The 26,960-nt window shown below is 40.7% G+C and overlaps 1 protein-coding gene across 7 annotated transcripts in view; it reads left to right on the top strand.

Moving 5' to 3' along the window:
• ZMIZ1 (zinc finger MIZ-type containing 1) overlaps window positions 1-26,960 on the top strand; it is a 335,745-nt gene that overhangs the window by 284,784 nt on the left and 24,001 nt on the right. For 5 of the 7 annotated variants that reach the window (XM_084210758.1, XM_084210761.1, XM_084210757.1 and 2 more), the window contains 7 exons: window positions 14,669-14,783; window positions 16,993-17,210; window positions 18,637-18,835; window positions 19,839-20,129; window positions 22,109-22,291; window positions 24,555-24,729; window positions 26,033-26,174. In XM_084210758.1, the coding sequence (XP_084066884.1) occupies window positions 14,669-14,783; window positions 16,993-17,210; window positions 18,637-18,835; window positions 19,839-20,129; window positions 22,109-22,291; window positions 24,555-24,729; window positions 26,033-26,174 (1,323 nt within the window). The remainder of the gene's footprint in view (window positions 1-14,668; window positions 14,784-16,992; window positions 17,211-18,636; window positions 18,836-19,838; window positions 20,130-22,108; window positions 22,292-24,554; window positions 24,730-26,032; window positions 26,175-26,960) is intronic. The other 2 variants (XM_084210760.1, XM_084210763.1) reach the window with 2 other exon arrangements.

Here is a 26,960-nt window from a genome sequence, read left to right as displayed (position 1 = left end):
CTGTGGGTGTAGCCATAGATCAGAGGATGTCCCGTACAGTCTTGAATCAGGTGAGAATCAGACAGCACTTGTGTTAAATTTAGAGAAAACATAGATGTTAAAGGACGCTGAAAGAAGATGATGTGAAGCCTTTGATTACCAAATTATGTAGAGGATCACTATTTGTAATTCTTGTCTGCACAACCTAGGTCAAAGCAAAAGCTGGAGATAAAGTGTAGACAGGATTGAGCATTCATTCTGTGCCTTGTTTCTAAGAGGTTTTTTTTTGGAAGGCTTTCTTTACTCCAGCATCACATTAAATAAATCACAAATAGTGCAAATTTGGTTTATGTAGTTTTTTTGTCAGTAAAGGACTATGAGAGTGTAATGAGTCTAAATTCCTTGTACCTAAGTTCTGTGATAGCTAACTTACTTGAACTTTTGTGTTAGAGTGGAGCTTAGGGACATCTTTGTACCAGTGCATTTGCATATGCAGATGTGTCTGAAAACAACTTTTGGGGTTTGGGTTGGATAGTTTTTCATTATTTTGTTGCATTTATGGGAAAACCATGCAATAACTATGCCTTTTATTTTAGCCCTTGAGAATAAATGAAGTCCTTTTTTTGAAGTATAATTAATATATTATCACTGGCTTTTCAGAGTACCTAGATTTCTTCTTTTTTAGTTGCTTATGAAATGACTGATTGTAAACACATTTAACAAAAATAACCCAAAAAACCAAAGAAAACTTAATATTTTAAAATAATTTTACACTTGGGAAAAGCTTTTCAGAAGACCAAGTGGAATTAGTGGCTAGTCTGCAGAGAATGTGGTGCAGTATATGTGCTCTCTTAGGTGTAGTTTTGTAGTTTTTAGATGCCTGATTCTCATTTGGCCTTTTAGCCTCTGTTCCTCTAGAGTCTATAAAGTAAGACCGTCTCACAGGGGCTGTGTGCTGCATTACTAGATAATAGATAAGATAGGCACAACTCACTTCTTTCATGGCAATTTTCCACTGAAACTGTCACATGTCAAAAAAGAAATGCTTTCTTCTACTAAACCTAAATACCAGCATTTCCAGCAGTACTGAGTCATCCAATATCCTGCCTGTAGCAGAGCAGCCTGCCCAGTATTAGGCAGTTCCTGCATATTTCTCTTGAGTATTGGCCTTGAATTGCCCTACTGGGGAAGACGCTGGGAGCAATTTCTAAATTACTCCTCTTTACCTATGAGATGCTCCTCTAGAAACAGAATTTCTGTGGCATAACTTCTTATAGACAATAACTGCAGCAGCCACTTTGGGATTTGGAATACTTGCATCACTCCTTTGGTGTGTGCTGTTGTCTGTAATTTAACTGTAACTGCTCAAAATCTCTCAGGTGGTACATTAGAATGAGACATCCTGTGGCTCTCCAACTTCTTTTTCCACCTGGAACTGTTTATTTTCATGCATGTTTTGTAATCAGTCTATAAGACAGTAGTGAAGTATGGTGTGAAGAAGAATTGAGTTTTCTATTTGTTTTAATTAAATAAAAGATGAAAAGCCGTTAAGTACAGTATTAACTACAATCAATGATGAAGCTGTTGTTGAAGCACCATTTGTATTTGCATTAGATTACATTTGGGTCAAAAGCTTAGTATTAAAGTTCACAGTATCTTATCTCTAATCCACAAGACTTTTCTGTTAATTCAAACAAAAAAACAAAAGTATGCTTTGTATTTCCTGAAACAATTAATGTAGCCAGCTACTTCAAATTTTATAAAAGAACTAGAGATTAAATTGGAACAACCAAGACCATGTGCAAGAACCTTACTTAACAATGGCAGTGTAGATATATGTGAGCTGCTGATTATCATTAGATGCACAATTAAATCCTTCCTCATCATCAGACTATCTTGAGTACTCCACACAGAGCTTTTTCTGCTATTCCTTTTACTAGCAACAAAATTACCCAGAACTCTAGTCAGGGGACTAGAATCCTGATGTAGCAGGCTCTACAGAAACACAGCTACTTAGTCTCAAAGTTGAAACAGGGCTTAGCTGTTTAAAATAAATTGTTGCTCAATAATGTATCACAAGAATCTAAATCTAAGGATTCATATTTAATAAACTATGGGCACTTACACTAGAAGTAATTCAGGTCTGGCCTGTTTTTAAGGACAATCTTTGATTTTTAAAAGTTAATTGAGCTATGAGAGAAAACTGAAGTAGACTGATCAAGGAGGGCTTTCGTAGTGTTACTGTTGGTTAAATGCACTTACAGAGAGCAGAATGTAAGCCATGTGAGGATGTGCACACATGCAACAAATGCTTTCAGAGTAGGGATTGTATTGTTAATTTCTTTTTAAATTTAGTTTTTCATTAACAGAATGATCAAATGTTGCATATAGAAAAAAATTCAGCTGAATACCTACTGTCTAATGTAGGGCAGTTGATTGGGTTGCAAACTCCTATGCTTTGTGAACAGAATGAGCACCGGGTTGTCAAAAAGAACCTCGCAATCTTAGGGGTTTTTTAAGTCTTTGCAGTCTAAAAGTCAGCTCAAACTTGAGTGTGAGATTTTATTTTTGCCTTACACCCTTTTATTGATTCATGTGAGTTAACTTTACTCCTGTATTGAAGGACCAATGTAGGACCTATCAACCCCCTTAATCCTGTCTAACTTGTAATTAAAGTCCTACTTAATGGATTTATGGGGAACTTAAGGAGAGCTGTTAGTCTACGGGCTAGCCCTTCTGCATGGGAGTGAAATTTCATGCTTTCTAGCTTGCAGGGTAATTATTTGTGTTGTAGTTTTCCAATCTGACAAACTGTCTGTAATAAGAGATTCTACTCAAGGTGGCTGATTTTTGAATAAATATAAGATCTTTGGCAAACACTGTTATCTAAGTACAAATTATTGTCATTATGCACCTTCCAATGCTTTGAGGAAGTTCCTACTTAACACTTCATTACATTAAGTGGTGGACCTCTACATGTGTATCAAATTGGATCTTGGTTGGAATGGAGTTCCAATGAAATGAAGTTCCAATCAACCCCAGCAGGAATTGCACCCTGGTTCATTTTCACGTCAGTCTGACTCAGGCAAGCTCTGGGGGGGGCTTCTCATTTCTTGCACAGCTTGAAATAAAGCTTATTTGTCAACAAAACCACCTAGAAATAGACAGCTGTTAGTTGCAGTTTAGTGTGTTGTCGTGAGCATCTGTAGGGCTCTTACTGTCTTCGCTCTCGCTCCAAATTTTGGTCTTATGTATTAATTGCCAGCTGTCTCACAGTTAGTGACCAAAGGTTGGTAATGCCTCTATAGACAGTCATGCTTGATGAAATATATGAAGATAATGTTGTTTTTATCACAAATTACTTAGTGCCAAACGTTTAGAGAAAATTGTACAGTAGATGAAATGAAGCATTAATTCAATCATACAGTAGATGTGTTATTTATTACCATTAATGTTTTATGTTCAGGCAATCATAAATACCTTTTAGTGGCTAGACTTGCTTTAAAAGAGTGATTGTTTTTAATGCTTGTTTTGTCCTTTTTTTCTTCCAATTTAAACCTGACTAAGAGCTGAACTTTCAAACTTTCGTAGGAGCTCTTGGAAAAGAATGGTAATTCTGTCTAAATTTTTACTGAGTGGTAAGGACTGGCTCTTGCATTAACAGTCAGGAGTGAACTGGTTATAACATACTAGAACAAACAGTGTCAGAAGTTCTGTAAAGGCTGCTACCTTTTCAATTTTGCATCACAGACTGTTTTGACCAACAGTGATAGTCACTTCAAAATAGTCAGGATGAGGTCAGGTGCAGCACATACACACTTTTATGAAAACAGGCACATTGTGCATGTTTTATACATCAGTTTGAAGTAGGGGTTGCTCCATTATGTCATGTGGCTCTGGCCTACAGGGACAAACTTTGCAAAAGAATTCATAACTCTTGAGGTAAAAGATAAAATTGTTTCAAAGCCTTTTCATCTTTCTGGTTGTGGAGCTGTGAAATAAATATAATTAGGGACTGAACAGATGGTAAATCCTAATATAAAAGAATATACCCTACCCAGTAAAGAAATGTATATTACTTCTGATTCTGCAAAAGTAGCTTTCCTGTTTTTTCCAGTTTCCTTTCTGTCAAGAAATGTTAATATTTACCATCAGAAGAGAATAGGGAAGAATTCAGAATAAAGAAATATTTCTGTAGAAAAGTCATTCCTTAAAGGAAAAAAGGGAAAAAAAAAACCCAGAAAATTTCTTCAGAATAGTCCGCTTATATTCTAAGCGTTGCAAAGATAAAACTAATTACTAATTGCTCGAAAGTATTGTCCCAAGAGTTGTTCATCTCATCCTCTAAGTGAAACTATTGATACTAATTTTATCACATACACTTAATAAGGAGGAGATGGAAGAAAACCTCTAGCCTGTTGAAGCTAAAAGAAAATTATGAGTACCTTCTCCTTGAAAACTGATGAGTGTAACCATTAGCTGTTAATAATTAAATATTGAATATTTTCATGTGAAAAATCTGCATTTCATTTTAGATAAGTTAGTGGTCAGTTCTTGTGGTAACAGGAAACGGTAATGGGTAACTTGATGTCAAATATCTATTCTTTACACACTTGGTAAAAGGTATAGGATAAGGATTGTCTTTTCTTGTGTATACAGCACCTTGTACAGATATGAAAACAGGTCTTCTCTGTTGATTGATGAGTCAAAGTGAGTGCTGTTGTAATAAAACTAATACGTAGCAGGACTAGTATAATTTTGTGGGATTTTTTTCTGCTAAGTACATATAAATGGCTATATACTCTGTATTTTTCCTGTAAATGTTGTAGTCTCATGGTGTTAGTTTGTGGGGTTTTTTTAAAACTAAAAAGTGGCAGCTGATATTTTTAAAAGTAAACACTAGGCAAATATTACCCAAGGTCTGTCTGCTGACTGAGGCAAAATCTGATCTTCCCAGGCTTTGTGTTGTCTACATTAATTTTTAAAATACGGCAACAGCTTTGAATATACAGGTATCATTCTCATGTTTGGGCCATATTGAACAACAAATTCCTGAAAATGTCTGATCAATGGTGATTTCGGTTTAGTGATTATCACAGGGGTATCATGGCTCTTTGCATGAGATCTGCTCTCAAAAGCAGGTGATATGTGCTGAGCGTACATGATTTTCCTCTTCAAGCATATTGGAAAGGTACCTTCTGTCACTTGTTCACAATGAAACCAACTGGTTTCTGGTGGCAGTAGGGTTAAAATTCATTTAACTGTGGCAGCAGCCCTGGTTTTTAACCATTTTGACTGTCAGCACGATAAGCATGTGGTGATACTGAAAGCTATACTTTGCCTAGCCCTTTGTTGCAAAACGAATTGAAATCATTGGGAGTCTTTTAACTGGATTGAACACCTTTGGATAGGGAACATCAGAACCAAGTCAGTGCCCTTCAACCTGCACAGCATCAGGCCCCCCTGAGAGGTGTAGCAGTCCTTTGCAGGCGCAGAAGGGCTGGGGGAGGGCCAGCCCGTGGCTCAGCACAGGGCAGTTCAGTGTGAGTAGCTGTTTTCTGGGTACCCGCGCTGTGAGCATCGCGCTCCAGCCTGCCTGCCAGGAGGTGACATGGCTTCTAAGCAGGCAGGGAGCTCGCAGTCTGGCACGTAAAAATTACTGACATAAATTACAGCAAATACCTTGTCTTTTTAAACTGTTTTGGGGTATTTTTGGATAATTTGTCAGCAGGATCACAGACGTATATTTTGTCTAAGACTTGATATTTTTCTTGATGCCTTTTCTTTACATGTATCTGTTATTCATTCACTTGCATGAAAATGTCACCCTCCACAGGATTTCTCTGTAAATAGATTACAAAAGGAGTGAATTCCCGGTGCTCAGTTCTGTCAGTTGTTGTATTCCTGCTACTCCCGTACGCTTGGATTCTCAAATCTCTCAGAATCGCAGTGAGAAGAAAAGGAAATAGTCATTACTATTTGCAGTGGCGGAGGGCTTTTCTAATGGTTTCCCTAAAAAAAAAAAAAAGGTTAGCAATTCAAACGAAGACACTCCTGGCTGGTTTTCACTAGATATGACAACAAAGCCTGCTCGGCAGACAGAGCGCATCAGCAACCTGGGCAGATGGGTCGGTGACATTAATTAGATCCTGGCAGTGCCTTTAGCAGGAATCGGTGGTCTCTTCCCATGAAAGGGCTGTTCCGGGGCTGAGGAGCAGCGCACCAGCCGGGGCACCGTCTTGAATGTCCTCGTCTCCACCGGGCTGGGAATGCGGGGAAGGTACCACAGCTTGTTCGTGCTCTCAGTTCCCACTTAACGCGTCAGGGGAGATGCGATGTGACTGTTTGTTTGCCCGTGTCCCTGTGTCACCAACAGCATTTCCAAACTACCTTGACAGGCAGGCAGAGCGCGGAGACGGCTCGGGGAGACGATTCTCAGACCTGCCCCTGCGCTGTCCCTCCCCGGCCAGGTCACTTCCCCGTGCTGCCCTGCCCTGCCCTGCCCTGCCCTGCCCGGCCGCTCCGTCCCCGCCCGCCGCGCTCCGGGCGCTCCCCCCGGCCCGCCGGTCCCGGCCCGGCGGCTGCCCCAGGGGTTCGGCAGGGCTGTCCCTGCTCCCCGGCCAGCCCCGGAGCCCCCAGCCCGGCTCGCTACCCGTGAGTTGCGGCGGTGCTGTGCTGCCCCCTCCTCCCTCTCTCCCTCCCTTCCCGCCGTGCCTCTCGAAGAAAGCGGTTTTTTTCTGTTGTCGGGGAGCGTAAATCAGCTTCATCTAAAATCTCGGAAGTGCAAGTCCATCACATCTTCCTCCGAGCCGCCTGCTACACCTTGCGTGAGTCAGACTGCAGAGCTCCCGGTGCCCTTCTCGCTGTGCGGGGCTGCTCGTGTTTCCCCCTGTCTCAGAGGCAAAAGCAGAAGTGGAATCTGCTCACGCTCTCAGCGGTTCCTTCCCCGGTTGTTGTAGCAGTCGCTGACCTCCAGGCACTATGAATAAACAGCAAAGCTGGGAACAAAAGGAGTCTTCTGGCTGCCATTATCTCACATTAACATAGCAGACGCGCTGCGGTGTGAACAATGCGAGTCTCATTCGCCGATAATCAGCGAGTACCCAGGCATTTGGATTACCAAGGCAACAGGCAATGGTAGAATACTGGGTGGGTGTGTTTTTTATTGTAAAGGAGCAGTCGGATATGGAAACCCAGGTATATTGATAAAGCAGAGCAGAAGGAATGCCTGGTGGCAGGGGGGGACTGAGGGCTCGGGGTTGCATTCCGACACACGTGAGATAAATAAGACATGGATGAAGCAGGTCTGTGCTGTGAGATGCAATAAAGATTAAACTGCATTTGTCAAGCTGAAAACGATCATAAGATAATTTCAGCATTTTGTAAAAGGTAACAGGTGGCATGTTAATAGCAGGGCTGTTACCGGTGCATTTTGTAACTGTAATCTGGGCTGTAGTAATGCATTGCATGGTCTACTTGTGTGACAATAGAGCTGGGTGTGATGGTTTAATCTTTTTTCCGTTTTATCAGATGGATGCTGTAGTCCCCATGCCAGACAATGTAACCCCTTCTGCTTCTTAGAGGCAGGAGTGGGTCTCAGTAACATTTTTGTTCCTTACCTGCCTAGCTGTGATCGTTTATTCCACATGAACAGAAATAAGTTGCATTATCTCTGTATCTTTGCGTGTGCGCACATATGTGCGTGGACATATATGAAATCTGTAGTGAAACAGGACTGTGTGTGCATGCAGGGGGAATGTGGGTTTTTGCAGGTTAAAAAACTTAAGAATTAATCTAATTATTTGGCCTAATGCATTTTTCTAATTTCAGGAGTTAAAATCAGATGCAGTAACTCTTGCTGTGAGCAGCATGAGACTTGCAGGCATGGCTCTAAGTGATGACACTGAGTGTAGAGTAAGGAAGCACAGCAGTGAGCGTGTCACAGCCCAGTCTGTAGCAACCCAGTGTGAAATGGAAGGCAGCATTCCCGTCTTGTGCAGTCATAAGTCATGCAGGCCTCACAGGCCTTGTCACAAATATAAAGAAAAAGTTAAGGGTTCTCAGCTTCCAGAGGTACTTTGTATCACCTGCTGAACTGCCAGCTCGGTTTTGCTGTCTCAGTCTCCACGCAAACGCCTGTATTGTGCATATGTGTGTGGCTGCATGAATGGCTATTATCAATGTGTGTGTGGATATTTAAAAGAGCAGAGGCAGGGGGTGACAGCCGCCTGCTAGCAGCAGGTGCCATCCAAACCACTGAGCTGATAAATGCCTTGTTGCCTTCACCTTTTGACTGCTCTGCTTGCATCTGCTCACCTAGAAGGGGTTCAGAGTGCTTCTTTGTTTTCATACAGTTTCCCAGAAAACAACCTCCTTCTTTTTACAGTGAATTATGAGATTTCTAACTGCTTTCAGTCTTCCTTTTCATCCAGTACTGAAACAACACTTGAGGTAATTCTTTCTTAGGCAAGGACTAGGTATGGATCTGCTGTGCATTTGGAGTTGGGAGAATCAAAGCTTTGCAAAGAGTTAGAGAGCATACTCATCTAGTTGGAAAGAGTGGAGGGAATCAACAGGCTTGAGAAATCATGATGGGATATTTTTTGGAACTGTATATTTTCTTTGTAAAATCTGGATGTTTGTAGTCACATCATTAAGAAGTAGACGGAAATAAAGTCTTGTAGAGTACTTCTAAATTGGCTTTATTCATTTTACATTACATAAAAACACCCAGTGATTTGGATGGGATTGTGTTTTAGGTGTTTGCTTAGTGAAATGCCGGATGGTGCCATGGTTTATGCCAATGCAATTTAAATATCTTCAGATAATAATGCAGAATAGAGGAATGTATTTCAGGAAGGTATGAATCACAGAGATGGCATCAATCAGAAGTTAATTCTTGCTGGCCATCTGAAGTCACTTATTAGTGTACAGACTGACTACACCACCCTCTTGCTTTCCTCATCTTGAATGTAAAAAGTTTAGGGTAACTGCACACAACATCAGCTTTTAGTTTTGTTCTGTGCACCATGTGTGATGTACAGAGGTACTTACTCTTTGTTTCCTTTACAATGTGTCATCATATATCCTTGCTGACTGTAAGTGGTCTTCATGTTCTTCCCATGTTCTCCTGGCTCTGCCATGTTTCCTCTGTGTGAACAGACAACAAATTGCATGGAGTGGTTTACAGAGCCTATGGAAAACACAGCACAAAAGGTCAGGGGATAACTCAGTTAAATTTTGTGATTTGTGTTTTTGATTAGTAATCTGTTTATAGTAACTGTCACCTGGACTATAAACTAATCTTAGGTGTTCAAGTTGAAACAAATTGGCCAAGCACTGTAAGTGCATGAAGATGGTGCGTGGATCTCAGGTGGGGAGGTACTGGCTTTGTTGTTTCGGAAACGAATCTCAATGAAAAATGACAAGTCAGTTGTTTCCTTCTAAATATCCAGTGGTTTTCACAAAGAAAATAAAAGCAGATCTCCAAAACATTTTGATAGGCAGTAAGTGAAAACAAATTCTGGGTTTTAGTTGTCACAGTGGGGTTTTCCTGAATTAATACACAAGGCCGGGGATATTTTCATGGAACTTTGACCAAAAGGAAAAAAAAATGCATTTTATTTGTAATTTCTGAATAAGTTGTCAGGGACTCCTAGCTTATTCAGTCATATTGAGGTTTGCATGGTGCAGTGCAGGTACCGAATTTGAACTGCCTTTTTGGTATGAAATATTAAAATGCTCCAGAAGGGACTGAACCTTTTTTCCCCAATTTTTTTCCCCAATTTCTGGTGTTAGGTTCATGGTGGTGCCCTAATAAAGAAGGCTTGCAAACAGAATCCATATTAATAAATAAAGCTACAGGAGTGGTGTTCTCTCAAGAAATCCAAATAAAACAAAAACTAAACCTGGATGAAAGAAGTTAAACCGCCTAACTTGTGAGACAACCCAGACATTAAACTCATGTCTTGGTGCTTCAGTTATCAGGGGCTTTCTTGCCTGTTCTGATTGTAGGATTTTTGATATTTTTCCACTGCAGATGCATCAGGTTGTAGGGCAGAAAGAGGGGAGCAAGGAGCTTGTTTGGAAATTGTTATGGTTTTGTTTGTATTAAAGTAGTGTCACCTAGAGGCTCCAACCAAGAATACAGCCAAGGGGCGCTGAGCACCCTGAGCATGCATCTGCCCACAGGCCAAGCGTGGTGCAGACACAGAGAGGTGCCATCAGGCAGGAACAGAGGGGCAGCCCCAGTTTTGGGTTGTATTTTGCCTGTTCTGATTTTTGGCCACGTGTTATTGTAAAGACGTGTTTGGCCCCTGTCGTTCTGTGAGACCTGACACCTTGTCATGAGATGCTCTCCTCTCAAGGTGTCCATGGGTGAGAAAAGATGATGTGGGAGAAATGACAGTCGATGTTCCAGTGGCAATTACCTACTCATCTTGGTGTCAACTGAGAAAGTTAGGATAGAGGTGGTAGATTTAAAGGTGTGTGTGAATTCTGTGTGTGTCAGCTGCCCTTCAGGTGAGATGACCACGCTTCAGAGATGTTAAAGACCCCTGCAAAACTGCAAAGCTAGCTTGAGGGTAAGCAACAGAAAGTAGCCATTGGAGGCCCAGTTGTGGGAAACTTGATTGTCAGTGGTAGGACTGAAAAGGCTTTTTTGAAAAGTCAGCATCTGGTGCAGTAGTTGGCAGATTTACAGTGTTTGAAAGAGGTAGATGCTTTATGAAGGTAGTATTTTAGACACCCGGCCCTCTCAACAAGCGATGTGGAAAATCACCAGGAATGTGTAATTCCAGTTTTCACTCTTCTCCTAAAGCCAATGCTCTAGGGATGCATGCTTCACTAAACCTTCTGAATCTTTCCTTCCTCAAGGAATGAAGACATGTAAACAGAGTATCAGATATATATACAATTGCTTTAGTGACAACATAAGCATATTTAAAACACAGCAAATAATGCCACAAATCATGTATAAACTACAGCAATTCGCTTGTATTCATTTATTCTACAAAGGTCGCTTGTTATTAAGCAACTTTTATTAGAATTATTTATCAGCCTCTGTCTGACATGAAGTCTGTCAGACTCCTTGAGACTGGATATCTCCCTAGTACTGGGATTAAGAGAAGCTTTTTAGACCTAACTACCAGTGTACTTCTTCAGCATGAGTGTTGTATTACTGGTGGGTTCAGTACATTTGTCAGTAGCTAAGAAATCATTCCTCATTGCTTGATAGCAGTTTTGCTAGCTCAGAGTAGCAAAACATTACTTTGAGAAGTAATTTCCCTCCCCCTCTTCCTCTTTGCTCTGTGGCTTCCTCTGCTGTTTGGCCTTTAATGCTGACCAGTAGTACGTATAGGTTCATTAGCACTATTGTAAATTTAGTCAATACTCTTTTAGTGGGCTCCAGCTGAGTCCAAACTGACTCACTGCCCTCCAGGGTGCAGTGAGAGACTTAATTACCCTTGTACAGTTCAACAGGAACAATGTCATGGGCAGCATTTCGCTTTGGCTGAAGAGGTTGAAGCTTCTTTCTTTATTGGCTGCCATTTTCAAGTTTAAAGAAAAGGGTTTCAGGATAATTCACAGCTCTGTATAATAACAGAGGAAAACCACTGCTCTTTGCAAATGAGAATTGGATTGGTCACGTTTCATTATGGTACTTACATGGATTTTCCTTTGATGGTGGGAATATTCCTTTGGGTAGTTTTAAGGACAGAAATGGAAGTTGAAAGAGCAGAGGTGGAGGGACAAGTAATCCTCCAGTTGAGTGGCACGAGTTTCAGCACCTCTTACTGCTTGAAACAGAGGCAGTCTTCATGTGATGGAGAAAGGGTGGGTATTGTATCCAATATGGCAAAAGTTGTACTCAGACATGCATTGTAATTGATGATGGGCCAGAGTAAATGCTGGGCAATGCAAACCATGAGATTGCCTTGGATTTCTCATGGGGTGACTAAGGTGAAGCTGGAGGGATGATGTTTAGGACAGTGAGTGGATATTAGGCTATTTAAGTTCATGTTCTGCGAGGCACATCTATCACTATTTCAGTGTTGCTATGATTTTTGTTATTAATAATGTTTGACATTTTATACTAGGTCCTGTGTTGGATAATGTGGTAGTCTCGTGGTTCAATGTGCGCAATGAATATTTCTCAACAAATCTATAGCTGGTCTCTTTTTCTGGCTTTTTTGTGTGGTGCTGGAGGCTTTATTTGTCAACAATACAATTTCTGGAGGTGTCACCAATTTTAACTATAATACAGTAGAAATTGAGTGATTTACTCAGTAGTTATAATTAGGATTAAGTGATTATATAGTGTTTGAGAACCCAGTGTAGCCTTCCACTGAACAAATGATCTGACTACCACTGAAAACTATGGAGGAATGATACATGAAATCCCTTCTGCATACTGTAAAGGAGTAAGAGGAACATGCTTAGGAGGCAAAGAAAGTTAAGTAATAATTATAACTTCTTAACAGCAGGCTGAAGCATTGCTTGCTCTAAGTTGGAGTGTGTTTACAAACTGTACAGCATATTTGCATTAGAAGAATCTTTAGTGACTCTGTGGTTTGATTCCTGCCTGTCATTACCCTTCTTATTTACTCATACACTTGCAAAATATTTGCCTTGCTCCTCAGGTTTTATTACCTGTCCTCAGCACATCAGTGGGGAATAGAGAGGAATGTCTGCAGTGAGCCCTTTCACTGCTTATGTCATGGAGAGAGCTTCTTGGTAGTCACTGAAGTGCATGAACACTCATATCTGCCATAAATATCCGAACAAATCACAGAGCAGACATCATCAGAAACAGTCAGAGAAGGAAGTAAAGTAGGAGGCATCATTCAGAGCAGGATAAAAGAGGAAATCTTAATAGCAGTCACAAATTCTGGGTTAGTCATCATTTGTCTCCGTGCTGGTGGAGGGACTTGCATTGCATCACTTGCAAATATTAGTCACTGAAGCCATTGTCTGAGCCTCTGAGTGAGAGGGGCAAGATTCTAGAGAAAATGTTTTAAAGAAACATGGGCTGGCAGGACTTAGTGGTTGCAAGGTGTTCAGTATGCCCTTATTCACACACTGGTATATATGGACACTGTTAGTGTAAACATGACATGTCAGGCATCTTACAGAGAATTATGGTTTACCATTAGTTTTCTCTAATTATTTGTTAGGGGAAAATATTCTTTTCTCTAATTTAAATTTTTGTGTGATTTTATGCCTTGATTAAATATGGGTACCTTGAAGAAAATAGGTCAGTTCAAATTCACAATTATGTTCTAATACACTGCTTGTGTGCTGGCAGAGCATTGTGGAATTTGAAATTTCCTAGCTGTTTGTGAAATGTATTCACTGCTTCATTTACACAGTTGCTGCTGCTGCTATTACATTATTTGTTACTCAGGACAGAGGCAGTTTTTATCACACACATGCACGCTTTGTGCAGAGCAATTCCTGTTCTTAAGTGATTCACACTTGGTGTTATGAACAGGCTAAAGAATGAACACAGGGGTAGTCCTTGATTCTGGCTCACAGCACAAAAGGAAGGAGTGTTCCAAGCCTGGAGCACCGGTTGGGGTCACGGGAGAGCGAGCAGGCTTTGAAGCACGTTGATAGAGTGCATGTAGAGCCTGTAGAGATTCTTTAGGCAAGTTGGCCCTTGATAGAATTTTTGGTGATAGCTGGTAGTCAAGACAAATATGCAGTTCTTGATATAAAATGCAAATCAATGGTGTTTGAAAATGAAAGAGCAATGTGTGTCCGCTAAATGGTATTTATATGTACATATATATATCTAGACGAGGAAGGCTCCACCTGAGTGTATGTGTATATATATGCAAATTGAAATCTAATTTACAAGTTAATAGTACAAGAATGAGTAAATTTCAAGTGGAATGTGTTTTATGGTCATAGGATTGATAGTTACTTTCACTGGATTTAAGATATTTCATTAATTACACTAAGTGCGTACGTATCCTGGGCTCATTCTGAAACCACCAATGCTTTTGTATGAGAAGAACTGTAAGAAATGTTTGCTTGTATCTGTGGACAAAGCTAATGGAAAAACCCAGTCCTCTCATCCACATATTTATCTGAAAGATGTGTTGTATATCTGCAGTTGATTTTCTAGAATGCTGATTAGCTAATACCATTTTTGGCATGCAGCTTATCCATCGTGTGGGAGAACACTATCTGAATTTCAATTTACTTTTCCAAATGATGTTGAACTGCTATTGCTTTAAAGGCTTTTCTGGCCATTTGGGGACCCACTGCAGACAGTGGAGCTGCAGTCTGGTCTCAAAATCTAATTGAATTGATATAAGGCAGCTGAAGCAGTGATTGTTGAAGAGTTTGAGATGAATTGCAAAAAAAATGCCTGCTTCTGAGTAACTTAGTGTCCTTGTTTGAAACTCTGCTCCTGAATTTACTTGGAATTTCACTGCTAACAGACCTTTTTGTGGTAAAAACCCTGTGCTTCAATATAGCTAAGGAATTCATTCATTCTATGTGGTTTGACACAATCACATTGCTGTTAAAGAAACTTCATGCCTCTGAGAATACTAAGCTAAGAGTGGAAGAAGAGTTGAGAGTTAAGGTAACGTCAGACATTAATTCCTTTGTCACCACCAGCAATTTGCCACAGTTTAAACTTCCAAAATCTCACCCTTCTGAATGTTTGTTTTTGCAGTGATGGGTCTTTCCCTTATGATTCTGTTCCCTGGCAACAAAATACCAACCAGCCTCCAGGCTCTTTGTCAGTGGTCACCACAGTATGGGGTGTGACTAACACCTCTCAAAGCCAGGTAAGCTTCGTTTTTATGCCTCCTTCCCTCTAGATATGCATTTCTGCTAATGTTTGTAAAATGGAAGGTATTTTGGAAAATCCTCTTGGGATCAATAGCAGGGTCTGCCTTCTTTGTTGTATATGATGCATTATTTTCCCAGTCATGTCCTCTTTGGTGGCATTGAACAAGAGGTGTCTGAGAGCTTGAGTCAGTCACTCCTTTGGCTGCATGCAGATGTTGGGCTTGGATTTACCTCCTATTTTGCACTGCGTGGTTTCAACACTAAAAGCATGGGATTGGGATATTCCCAAACCTCTTGTGAATCCAGATTGAATGTGTTCTAGTAAAAATTTTAGCTAGATTCACCAAAGGCTGGTTGTTGATTTTGCCTGGGGTTGTGTTGTACTTGTGGGCTGGTGAAATTCAGTACCAAGTCTATCCCACACTGGGTTGCTAACTACCAATTTTAGGCTGTGTTTTTTCCAGTCTCTCCTGTTAGTGCTGTCTAGCTTTGTAAAAATGTTTCAACATGCATTGGAGCACAAGCATGGGCTCTTGGCTCCCAGGTGAGAGCCATACTTCCTGGATTTTCATTTGCTTCTCTCCACTATTAACTCTCTTTTTCTTCTGTGTTGTATATTGAATTATACTATACAAAAAGAAGTAGCTTTTTTGAAGAAGTTACCAATTACTTGTGATAGTGCACTCCCAGGGATGTGGTACAAATTAAGCATGCAGACAGTCTGGCCTTTGCTTACACCATAGGTGAAAAGCGAAAAAAACACATTACCATCTTTAATGAGTGCAAATGATGCATAAATCTAACCTGTCTTTTCTACTTCTTTCCAACCATGTGGTGTTAGATCCCTTACAAAATTTTCTGGGGATTTTTTTGTTATTTTAATTTTGCTAAGAAAATTTAAACTGAAATTGTAATGGAATGAGCCATTGAAAAAAGAAATTATTCAGAGGCCAAGTCATATAGATATTCACACAGCAGTTATGTAAGCACTGGTAATGGTAAAATCTTTCTTGAATGAAACAAGAAGTGGAACCAGTTACAGGATCTATAACATATTTTATTATTGTTGATTTCTTTACCACCTTAAAAGAAAAGGTATCCCATCTGGGATAGAAACACCTGAGTAAACATGTTGGTCTAAATTGCCAGAAAATGAAATTATAGTTTCTTTTACACTTAAAAAAAGGCAAAAGGAAAGATAAAAACATACTCAGAGTTTTGTCTGTCATAAGAGTACTGTAATGTTACTTGAACTCTTCATGGTACTTCAGAGGAAGGTGCAATAGAAGGAAAAAATCTCTTTCATGAAAAAAGAAAATGCTTCTTCAGAGTCACTGCAAGGGAGCAGTGAAACTCTGGAACATGAAGCTTGGTTATATTCAGAGCAGATTGAAATGAATGTCAGGATTTCATGTAAGTCCTTGTGCTCTTTGAGGGAGAGGAATGAGCTGGGTTCACCAATTCCTTCTCTCAAATACCTGAAGCTGTTGAGTTAGTCTTCTGCAAAAATTTGAGTGTCTTCCCAAGTAGGAGACTTTTCAGGAAATCTTATGCAGGTGATCCATGGACAGGCACACTTACATCTCCATGGAAATCACAGCAATTTGAGAAAAAAAAAATCCTTTAAACAAACAAAACCAGTCCTTTTATACAGAGAACAGAGGACTCTTATAAGAAGAAATAAAAACAATCAGTAGACTTTTGTATACTACTTAGAGAGTCAAGAATAGGTTAAACTATAGGTTAAACTAAGAAATACATTCTTTCACAATTTTTCTGTCTGTAGTATCCTTTGCATTGTGCCAGTGGGACTGACTACTTCCAAGTTACTTCAAAATCCTGCATCAAACAAACCAACCAACTAAACAACAAAGCTCTCACCCCCTCACACCTCCCTCCCCCAGAAAAAAGCTATGTCCTTTCTTTTAGTCTGATGAATGGTCACAGCATGGTTGTAGCAGGTCTTTCTCATAAACTTTTTTAATAAGCATATTAATTTGGGTTCCATCTAGTTGAAAATCACTGTTTGTTTGGAAATGGCAGAAGTAGAAATCACCAGGAATGTGCAGTAGATGTCAGTGAGGTCTGTGCTCATTAGAGTTCAGAGTACAGGTTATGTTTTAATTTAACAACTGCAGCAAATCAACTTAATTTGCTTGAAGTAGTTCAAGGTACAGCCCCTTACTCTCGTCTTCCTTCTTGCAGGTGCTGGGAAATCCAATGGCAAATGCTAACAACCCTATGAACCCAGCAGGAAATCCCATGGCTTCTGGGATGACAACCAGCAACCCTGGAATCAATTCTCCTCAGTTTGCTGGACAGCAGCAACAATTTTCAGCCAAGGCAGGCTCCACTCAGCCATACATACAGCAGGGCATGTATGGGCGACCCAATTATCCTGGAAGTGGAGGTTTTGGTGGCAGGTAAGATTTACTTCTCTGAGGTGGAAAATGGATGTAAATACTTGATAAAGCTTGTTTTAGTGACCTGGCAGAAGTGTCATGAGCTTATTTTAATTATATAAAGTCTCAGTAGCTATTTTTTGCTGGTTAACTGAAGCACACACTGCTTTTACAGCTTTGGAAATCAGCTACCCAAACTGCAAAGAAATTCATCACAGTAAATGGAAATGGCTTAGGTCAATCAATTAGCTCTAATAAACCCCCAAAATAAAGTTTTAATTAAGAGAGGTTGTTAAACAGACCACAGGCTTAGGAATGATTAACATTTAATAAGGCCAGGATGTGAAAGGTATTGATGGTATAATTTCTATGTGCATATGGAGGAGTAAGCTTGAGTACTGGGCAAAGTAGTTTGCTATGCAACAGAATATTTCTGCCCAAGGACTTACTCCACAGCAGGAATTTGAAAAGAATTGGTAATGAAGATGTTTGTTAAAAATATGGTTGTGTTGTGTATTTATTTGGGGGAATAAATGCGGCATTAGTCATATAATCCAAAAGTAATAGCCTTAGTTACATGTTGACTTCCTGTGTCTATACTTTGTGAGCAGGGATTGTGAAGGCACTTAACTGAAACCACAATTTATGGTGCCAGTGCAAAGGCTGCAGAAGAGACTGCTGCTGCTAGCATAGGCAGTCTTCTGTGAAGAATATAAGCTTGGGACTCAGACAGTGTTTATCTCTTCCTTCATCTCTGCCACTGATCTACCGAGTGACCTTGAAAAAGCCAAAAAGTTTTTTCAGCTTTGTATTAGCATCTCTAAAATGGGCACAATAAATTGGCCCATGTTTATAAAGATATTGGGTAACTTGAGGTGGGAAAGGCGTGGTTTGGCTTAGCTTGGTTTATCTCAGGATCAGTAAAAGAGATGGGCAGGAACTGCAGAGCACACAGTGTGGGATCCAGTGGAGTCGATTGCATTGGGTCTCTCCTGGCCTTTCTGCTAAGGTTCAGGGAGAAATGCTTTTATAATATCTTGAACACTTGCCATAATTCACCACTGAGGCAGATTAATGTGCTGTCTTGGAGGAAGTTTGCTGTTCTTGCTCCTGTGCATTTGCCCCTACACTACTGAGGAAAAGAGCATTTACTTTCAGCAGTTCAGCTCTACTTTGCAGGAAGCTACGGAGCTGCAAAGAAGCTCACTGCTGGCAATGCCTTGCAATCCCAGTGGCAGTCCTATGACTGTTTGCACCTGGGTGGCAGGTGTAACCTGTAGATGCAATCCAAATCTCCTGTACACACCTAATTACCTGGCCTGCTGGCTCTCATTAGTCATTGATACATGCTTTTGGAATAGTTCCAGGTGACAGTCACACCAACATTCAAAACAAAATCCATCAGGCACATCTTAATTCTCTCCTCTTTTCTCTTCTTCCCTGTTAGTTACCCTGGAGGCCCAAATACCCCTGCAGGAATGGGGATCCCCCCCCACACGAGGCCGCCAGCTGATTTCACCCAGCCAGCTGCAGCTGCTGCGGCTGCTGCAGTTGCAGCTGCAGCTGCTACAGCAACAGCTACAGCTACAGCCACTGTGGCAGCCCTTCAGGAAACACAGAATAAGGACATGAATCAGTATGGACCGGTAAGAGAGAAACCCTTATGTCTTCATACCTGCCTGATGTGGAGCATTACAGGGAATTGGCTGTCCTTCTCACTGTTGTGTTTGTTAGGGTGCCTACTGTATTTTTTTGTTTGTTTGTTTGTTTTGGTGCATGAGCATGGTTAGAAGTGCTTATGAGAAACTGCTGGAATGTGTGTATGTAGGTATGAGTCAGTCGCCGTGTTTTTCCCAATAAAACTTGCCTAACTGTATTTTGTGGTTTAGGGGTTGCCCCTTAAAAAAAATGGAAGATTTCTCATTTACAGCTGCATTTGACATGATGCATTATTGCTGTCTTTGCCAGCCCTCTAAATTTGAGTACCTAGTGAAATGTACTAGAATCTTGCAATAGGTTTTGTAGCTCTCGGACAATTGTTTATTTTGCTAACTGCAGTTGGTTATTTGGGCTATTTCTCTTCAAACAGGGAAACAACAATAGAAGAGAGATTTGATTTGTAATAATGTTGTCTATATGGGCAGCTATGTGAGATGTACATTTCCAGTGATCCGTAACTTTTAGCAGGTTATGATGTCATGGAAGCATTTTTTTCTTAAAATAAACAAGGGCTTGATCAATTTGGGTTTTTCTTCCTTACCTTTTTTACTTCTCTGAATTTTGAAGTATAAGAGCCTATATGCCAGGTGATGAAAAGCACAGGGTCTTAGGAACTGTGGTGTTGTGCTCTATTTGCACGGCCAACATCCTAACTTGTTACCTTTCATTACTAGACCAGCCAGTTGAAACAATTAATTTCTCACCTTAGGCTTACATCTGTCTTCCATTCTTATGCCTTTTACAAATCCAATTGGATTTTTATTATAAATAACTTCACCGCCCATGAAATGTTAGAGACCATTGAAGGAAAATGCGACATAAATCCTCCCCTTCCTCCCTTCCCCAAAAGCATGTTCAGCTCCCTCTTCCATTTTATAAATGCATGTCGCATTTTATTCTTTTTTTTTTTTTCTTCTTCTTCCGTTGAAGGTTTGTTCCTCTTTCCAGATGGGTCCAACTCAGGCTTACAACAACCAGTTTATGAACCAGCCTGGTCCTCGTGGTCCTGCTTCTATGCCAGGCAACATGAACCCAGCAAGCATGGGAGCAGGAATGACGCCTTCCAGCATGAGCGGGCCACCCATGGGCATGAACCAGCCTCGGCCTCCTGGAATGAGCCCCTTCAGCACCCATGGGCAGAGGATGCCTCAGCAGGCCTATCCAGGCCCACGCCCCCAGTCTTTGCCTATACAGGGCATAAAGAGACCATACCCAGGAGAGGTAATAAAATAAATAAATGGTCTTTTGTGGACGCTGTTCCTTTGACTGCAAGTCGCAACATATGGTGCACATCCCTCTAAGATAGGTGCATCTTTGTTCCAGCCTTGGTAGGAGTGCAGCCATTAAAATATTAGCAGGAGCAGCTCTTCCTTTTTAGCTTCTAAAGTATTGAGGTTAACCCTTGCTATGTTAGTCCATATGATGGTCATTAAGTTCAAGAAAGGCCCCAAACCAGAATATCATTCTAAGATTCTCATGCTGACTTCATAGATCTTAAACAGGGTTCCATCACATGAGTGGAGTCTTTTAATGTGGCAACTTAGAAGAGACACTGAGGGTGAAATAGTTCATTTTAGCCCAGTAGATATCTGATCTGTGTTTTCTTGGATGGTTTTTATTTTTTAGTGAAATACAGGACAGACATTGTACTGTATCACCAGTAGAAATAGCAGTCATTTTTTAGAGAAGAGTTGTTTTCCAAACTTTTTGAGTGTTGATTTCCATAGTAGCTAAGATGAATATAAATAATGTTGAACTCAAATCCCTCTCTGTCAGCACTTATCTAATAGCAGTTTCTGTGGCATGTAACAAGGTCCCATGCTGCTACAGGAGATCTGAATGGCTTTAGAGGTAAAATTACATTGCCATTGACTTGTAATCTGACAGGGCAAAATATTTTGGGTCACATTTTTAGAGAAATTTAGAAAACTGAAGATGGAGACAAATGAGCTTTTAGGATTTAAAAGCACCGATGTGTTTTATTCTTCAAGTTAGTATGAATTGGGCAGTAGAGGCTTTTTAGAATTCCAGCAGCTCCCAACACCTACGCACACCTAAATGTTTTTACAAATCTAGCCATCACTTAGTAGCTTCAGAGATCATTTCCTGGTGAAATTCTCTATTCAGCTGAGATTTCAGCAGCAGGTGTAGAGCTCTGAATATTATGATACTGCCCTGGCAATAATTATGGTACTAAGAGTTTATAGAAACTGCACAGCAAAGAGGACTGTGGCATGCAGAAAATACAGAAAACATTTCTGCCTACTCTACAGAGCTATATTTCTTTCCTGCTCTGCAAACTATGTTTTTTCTAAATAAAAAACTAAGCAGTAATAAAAAAGGGATGTGCTTTTGCAGGAGTTGCTTCTCTTAGGAGAACTTATTTACAAGCTAAGAAAACACAAAATGTGGCTTGTTCACATGATTTTTCAGATTTCATATTTTAAGGATGACTTTAAATCTCTTTTTGCTGCTTCAGAATCAGGTTTTTCATTGTAAGTGAATACGTTCATGTTTCCAACAAGTCAGTTCTGAACAGTGCCATAAATGTTGCGTGTTTCTTGGGCTGGAATTTTGCAGATGATACTTGCCTATTGTTTATTGAAGGGTTCATTTAAGGAAACATTATTTTTCAAAATGACATCCTACTACCTTTGGAGCTCCAGTTTTCATTACTTCAATTTTAAAACCACAGGGCAGTCTTAGCTAGCATTAGCAAAGTGCTTATGACTAGTAAGAGCTTCTCCTTAGCTGTTAAAGTATTGCTGAACCCTCTGGCCAAGAGGCCAGCAGAGCAGTTGGGTTGAAAAGGCAGGCATGGACAATACATCTTCTGTGCTCTCGTCCCTTCCAGGGTTTTATTTATTTATTTAACTCCTTCTTTTTGTGCTTCCATTCTACATCTGAAAAAGGAGCCCCAGGCTTGGGTGTGGTAGCACTTACAAAAACACAGAAATTTTGTGAACTTTGCATCTGGTTGTAATTCTGGTTTCTTCAAGCACAGTGCCCTTTGACAGTGTTACAAGGCTGAGTGTGTGTGTCTTACCCCCCTTTGGTTTGCAAGATTTTTATGCTTTTGAGAAGTATTCATTTGAAGGGGTTTTGTTTGTTTTGATTGCGCTTCTGAATGTATGCTAATAACCACACAAGAAAGCTGCTTGCATAAAACATGGCTTTGTGTTCTTGCATCCCTGAAACAGCCGAATTATGGAAACCAGCAGTATGGACCAAATAGCCAGTTTCCAAACCAGCCTGGTCAGTACCCCACTCCCAACCCTCCGAGACCCCTCACATCTCCCAACTATCCTGGACAGAGGATGCCAAGCCAGCAAAACACAGGGCAGTACCCTCCTCCAACAGTCAACATGGGGCAGTATTACAAGGTAGGAATTCTGAGATTATTGTCTTGTTCTGTTCTGGTGGCCATTTATCAATGAAGTCATGTTAATGGTTTCATAGATACTGCTTTTATGTAGTTTAGGGAAAGAGAAAAAAACATCACATTTTTACCAGTGTTTTGGGTATCACAGAATCACGTCAATCAGCCAAGTTGCATTGCAACTTCAGAGCAGTTCATAAAGCAAATTGAATGTTGCTGCAGCTCATTAGAGGCTTTTACAAGAAAATGTTGGGTTTGCTTTAAAAATAACTTGTAATAAGAAGTACCTAATGGGATTCAGGTGTAATGTTTTCACCTCTTCATGGTCCCCTGCAAGAATACAAGTATGGAAATTTGTAATAAACAAGTTCCCCATTGCAGCATTCCTGTTTTGGACCTACAGTGGTCGCTGCTGGATTAAGCCAGGCCAAACTTAAAAGGTGTTACAGCTGTAGGTTTCATCTTTGAACTGAAGTTTCTGTGACTTTTTCCAACCTCTTCCGCCTTTTTTCTCAGTCTTCTCCCTCTGTGCTGCTGGTTTTGGGCAAGAACTAGAGTTGTTAAAATGTTGCCTAAAACCTGTGTATGGATACATCTTGAGCACTTTGTATTCTCCAAACTGAGGTTGCACTGGGGGTCTGCTGAGGTTTGCCACCTTTGAAATGCACGCAAATGATCTATTGCACACAGGTACTCCAGTGAGTATAAAAATGGGAGGACCATTGATCTTCTGACTTGCTTAAAGCATTAGCTGTTGAAGTATCTGTACTTCATTCTGAATTTGAATGTAGGCTGAAAGAATCTGACTTGCACATTGTTGTTGAATTGGAATTATTTGGAGGGTTTCACACAGAAAACACCATGAAAACAAGAGGGAAAGCAAAACCCTTTTCTGCAGAGCATCTCTTCTGTGTGCAACTATGCTGTCCACTGTGGTACCCAAAGGAATGCCTGTTGGATCATGGCAACTTTTGCAGTTCACTGTTAGGAATAACACGAGGAGCAGACAGATCCTCTATATAATAATTCCAGTGCAGTCACTTATGCTAAAGTAACTGCAGAAGATCTCTGTCAAAATTTTAAGTGATAGATTTAAAATATATTTTATGTGCATTTCTTTTACTTGGGGTTTAAGTTTTTTGTTTGCCAGATACTTCTGACAAGGAATTTGTTTCTTTACAATGAATCCCCTATATTGTATTCAAATATTGACTGCTCAGGAAACAGTTAGGAAAAAAGAGGTCTTGTTAAAAAGGCAGATTATCCTGGTTAGGGGGAAAATTCTACAAACAAACCTGAACCTTAGAATTGTAGTGATTGTGCAGATAGTAACTGTGTATGTCAAATATAAAAACCAAAAATGGCTGGAAACCTGAATGTTTAAGGCTCAAGTATCTTAGGTTAGCAGAGCAGCATTTAGATACAGAATCAGATTTGAAGTCACAGTGCTTGGGCTGTCTGTAAAGATTTTCATTTTCTGACACTGTCCTGTGTTTCTGCTTATGGTACATGAGCCATGCCATTGCAGTTCTGTTTAATGTCAGCTTCCTTCACATCAGGGTTATTGGTTTATTCTGTTGACTGTAGCCATCTCCTTAATTATAAGAAGATAAAGCAAAGGTGTTTTAATACATAGCTGCTATTCATACTCAACTGTCCTTTTTCTATCAGTACATCTTAGCTAGCAGCAAACTAGGAACAGGCTCAAGTTGTAGGTGCACCAAATAAAAAACATCCCCTGACCCCCAGAGCTTTAATTCTGAGTAGAGGAGTTGAACAACGGTGGAAGAAAGGATAGATGGAAGTAGAAAGGAAACAAACTGGCTAATTGTGTGTCTTTAGATTTTTAATTTTTTTTTTTTTTTGTGTGTGTGGGCTTCTGTGCACTGGGGCTATTTTGGGAGGAAGGCAGAGGGATACAAAGGGCTGGGTGGGCTGTGGCTCAGTGGAAAAACTGAAGCAAATGGCTGGTTGGTTTTGGAAAGAGAGCATTCAGAAGAACACAGTAAACCTTTTAGCAGCCTTGCTTGTATCTGGTCATTGCCTGAGTTAAGCTGGCTGGTCTGCTGGTTTCAGTTCCTGCTTTGCTCTCCTAGTGTGCCTCTTCCCTGAAGGCCTCATGGGACATGCTGTGGTTACTTCTCCAGAAACAGAGGGGCCTCCCTCCCTTGACCGTTTTCTTTGATATTTGATAACAGTGCTGTTCACAAGGCTTATTATTCTTATTTCAAGGCTGTAATAACAATGTGATGTTATTTATTTTCTAGCCATCAAGGCCTGTACCTGTGGCAAATTACCCTCATTCACCTGTTCCAGGAAACCCCACGCCACCCATGACACCAGGGAGCAATATTCCTCCATACCTGTCACCCAACCAGGATGTCAAACCGCCATTCCCACCTGACATTAAACCAAATATCAATGCTTTACCACCACCTCCAAGTGAGTAGCAAACAGAATGCCCCCACAGTCATTTATTGTTCCTCTATTCTCTGCCCCATGCATTTCAGAGTCTGGAAAGTAGCTCTGATTGCTGCCCTGGGAGAGGCTGGAGTTGTTAAGTGGCAATAGGTGGCATGCACTGTGTAGGCTCACTTGGGCCAGTGGACAGAATAAAGACTGCTATGCTTTTCTAAAATAGAATATCAGAAAAGTTCTTCCAGGTTAAACTTGTAAGGATGTTACTCCAGAATTATTCCTTTAATATGCTTCCTGAGGAAGCTTCCTTGACTTTGGGTTTTGTTGTGTGTGCTTTGTAGGCTTGTTTATTATATGAACTTCTATTTGGGCTGTTTTGTTCAAGGGCAAAGCCATTCATTGAACAACACTGCAGAGTAGGATAAAATGTGAATATTTATAGCAGTGTCTCTATTGTGATCCATACAGGCTTCTTAGGAATATTCAGTACTGTGCCAGAAATTGATATATGTTCCTTTCAAAGCCACTCAACTTCACAGCTACACTTGGCTGGGAACAGGGCAGGAATAACAAGATCTCTCTGACTGGATACTAGCATGGGATATTTGAGGTTTTGAAGTGACTGATGAACAATAGGAGCTATCATTTACTAGGGAGCTGGGAGAACCTTATGTTTTCTATAAAATAACTGCTGCCTGAGCACTTTGCAGCTCTGGAGTTCAGGATAGCTGAAAAATCAAGTAGAAGATGGGCTGCAGTATTATTTGGGCAAGAACACAGGATTTAAAGCCATTTGGACTTCATAGATCAGCTGTAAGTTACCTCAAAATCTCATTTTATGGGCTCAGATAGTAATTGAATACCAGTGTCCGGTCATCACATAGTTTCAGCTGATGAAACTGCTGAAACTAATTGAGTAATGTTGATCCCCATTCAAAGCAGAGAAAACAAACATTATCACAGTTTGACATTATTAAGAGATTTGTTTTCAATCTTCTGCCAACAGAGTAAGCTTGGACACAGAGCCTATCCTGTAATAAAAACCAGGAATTCTTGCCATGCGTGGTTTCTGTTGGTGGCTGGAATGCTATGGCCCTAATGTGAAGTGGGTGACAATAGAAGAGGTTCAGTTTGAGCCTTGTCACTTGTATCAGTTAGATGATAGAGTTACTTTTGATTGTATTTTTTTGTGTGCCTGAGCCTGCTAAGTTAGACCCAGTAGCAGATCGCTGTGCATTTGTTACTATTCTGTATAAATACCCACATTATTGTTGCACTGCAGATGCTAAAGGGAAAGTTCACACTTTCTCTCCCTCTTCGATCCCAGCCAACCACAACGACGAGCTGCGCCTGACGTTCCCTGTGCGGGACGGCGTTGTCCTGGAGCCCTTCCGGCTGGAGCACAACCTGGCAGTCAGCAACCACGTCTTTCACCTGCGGCCCACCGTGCACCAGACTCTGATGTGGAGGTAAGCTCAGCCCTGCTGCAGGGGAGTCAGGCATCCCCTGAGGGAGGAGCGGCACGCCACAGGCACTGCGCTTAGGTTTGCCAGGAATTTCACTTGAAAAATTGTAGCCTGGATAGGAAGAAGGCGCTTTCAACTCGCAGGCACTCTCGCCTGTCATTTCCCAGAGACAGCATGTTCTAAAATGCTTTACAACAAGTATTGTGTGTCCTTGCTGATAGCTCATAGCATGCAGTGTCTGAAAAACCGCTGCAACCATTGCATCCTTCCTGCTCTGGGTGGAACGGGAGTGGGGTTTTCCCTGACCCACACCACTGCAAACTTCCATCTGGGAATCTGAAGTCCCAGGTGCTTAGTGGCCTCTGAAATGTTAGCTCTGCAGGGCTCTTGGAGTTAATGCCTAAATTAAATGGTGCAGAGTTATCTGATAATGAAGAATAACCCACTAAGAGTAAGAACCCATTTAGAGGCTTAGTGAAATCATTTGGAAAGACAAGTGCTTGAATCCTCCAAACTTCAAAAGTTAACTTTCTTAATTCCCCTGTTCTCTGACTCCACAAGTAAGCACAGCTCAGAAATGTGAGAGCATAGCTCTCCTCATACAAAGGCTTCTGGTTTTCACTTACAGTGAATTCTTGTTTCCAGCACAGAGGAATATTTTTCCTTGGTGGTACTTTCTTGTATTTAATGTAGATCTGTATAAGTGATTCTAGGGTATGTTTTGATTGCACCATGTTCATGGAAGGACCTTAGATCAAATGACAATCAGAGCCTTAATTTTTTCTTAGA

This window comes from Fringilla coelebs (genome assembly GCF_963513975.1).
Source record: "Fringilla coelebs genome assembly, chromosome: 8".
Taxonomy (NCBI): domain Eukaryota; kingdom Metazoa; phylum Chordata; class Aves; order Passeriformes; family Fringillidae; genus Fringilla; species Fringilla coelebs.
Note: the sequence above shows the minus strand (reverse complement) of the source record. Positions and strands in the feature narration are given on the sequence as shown.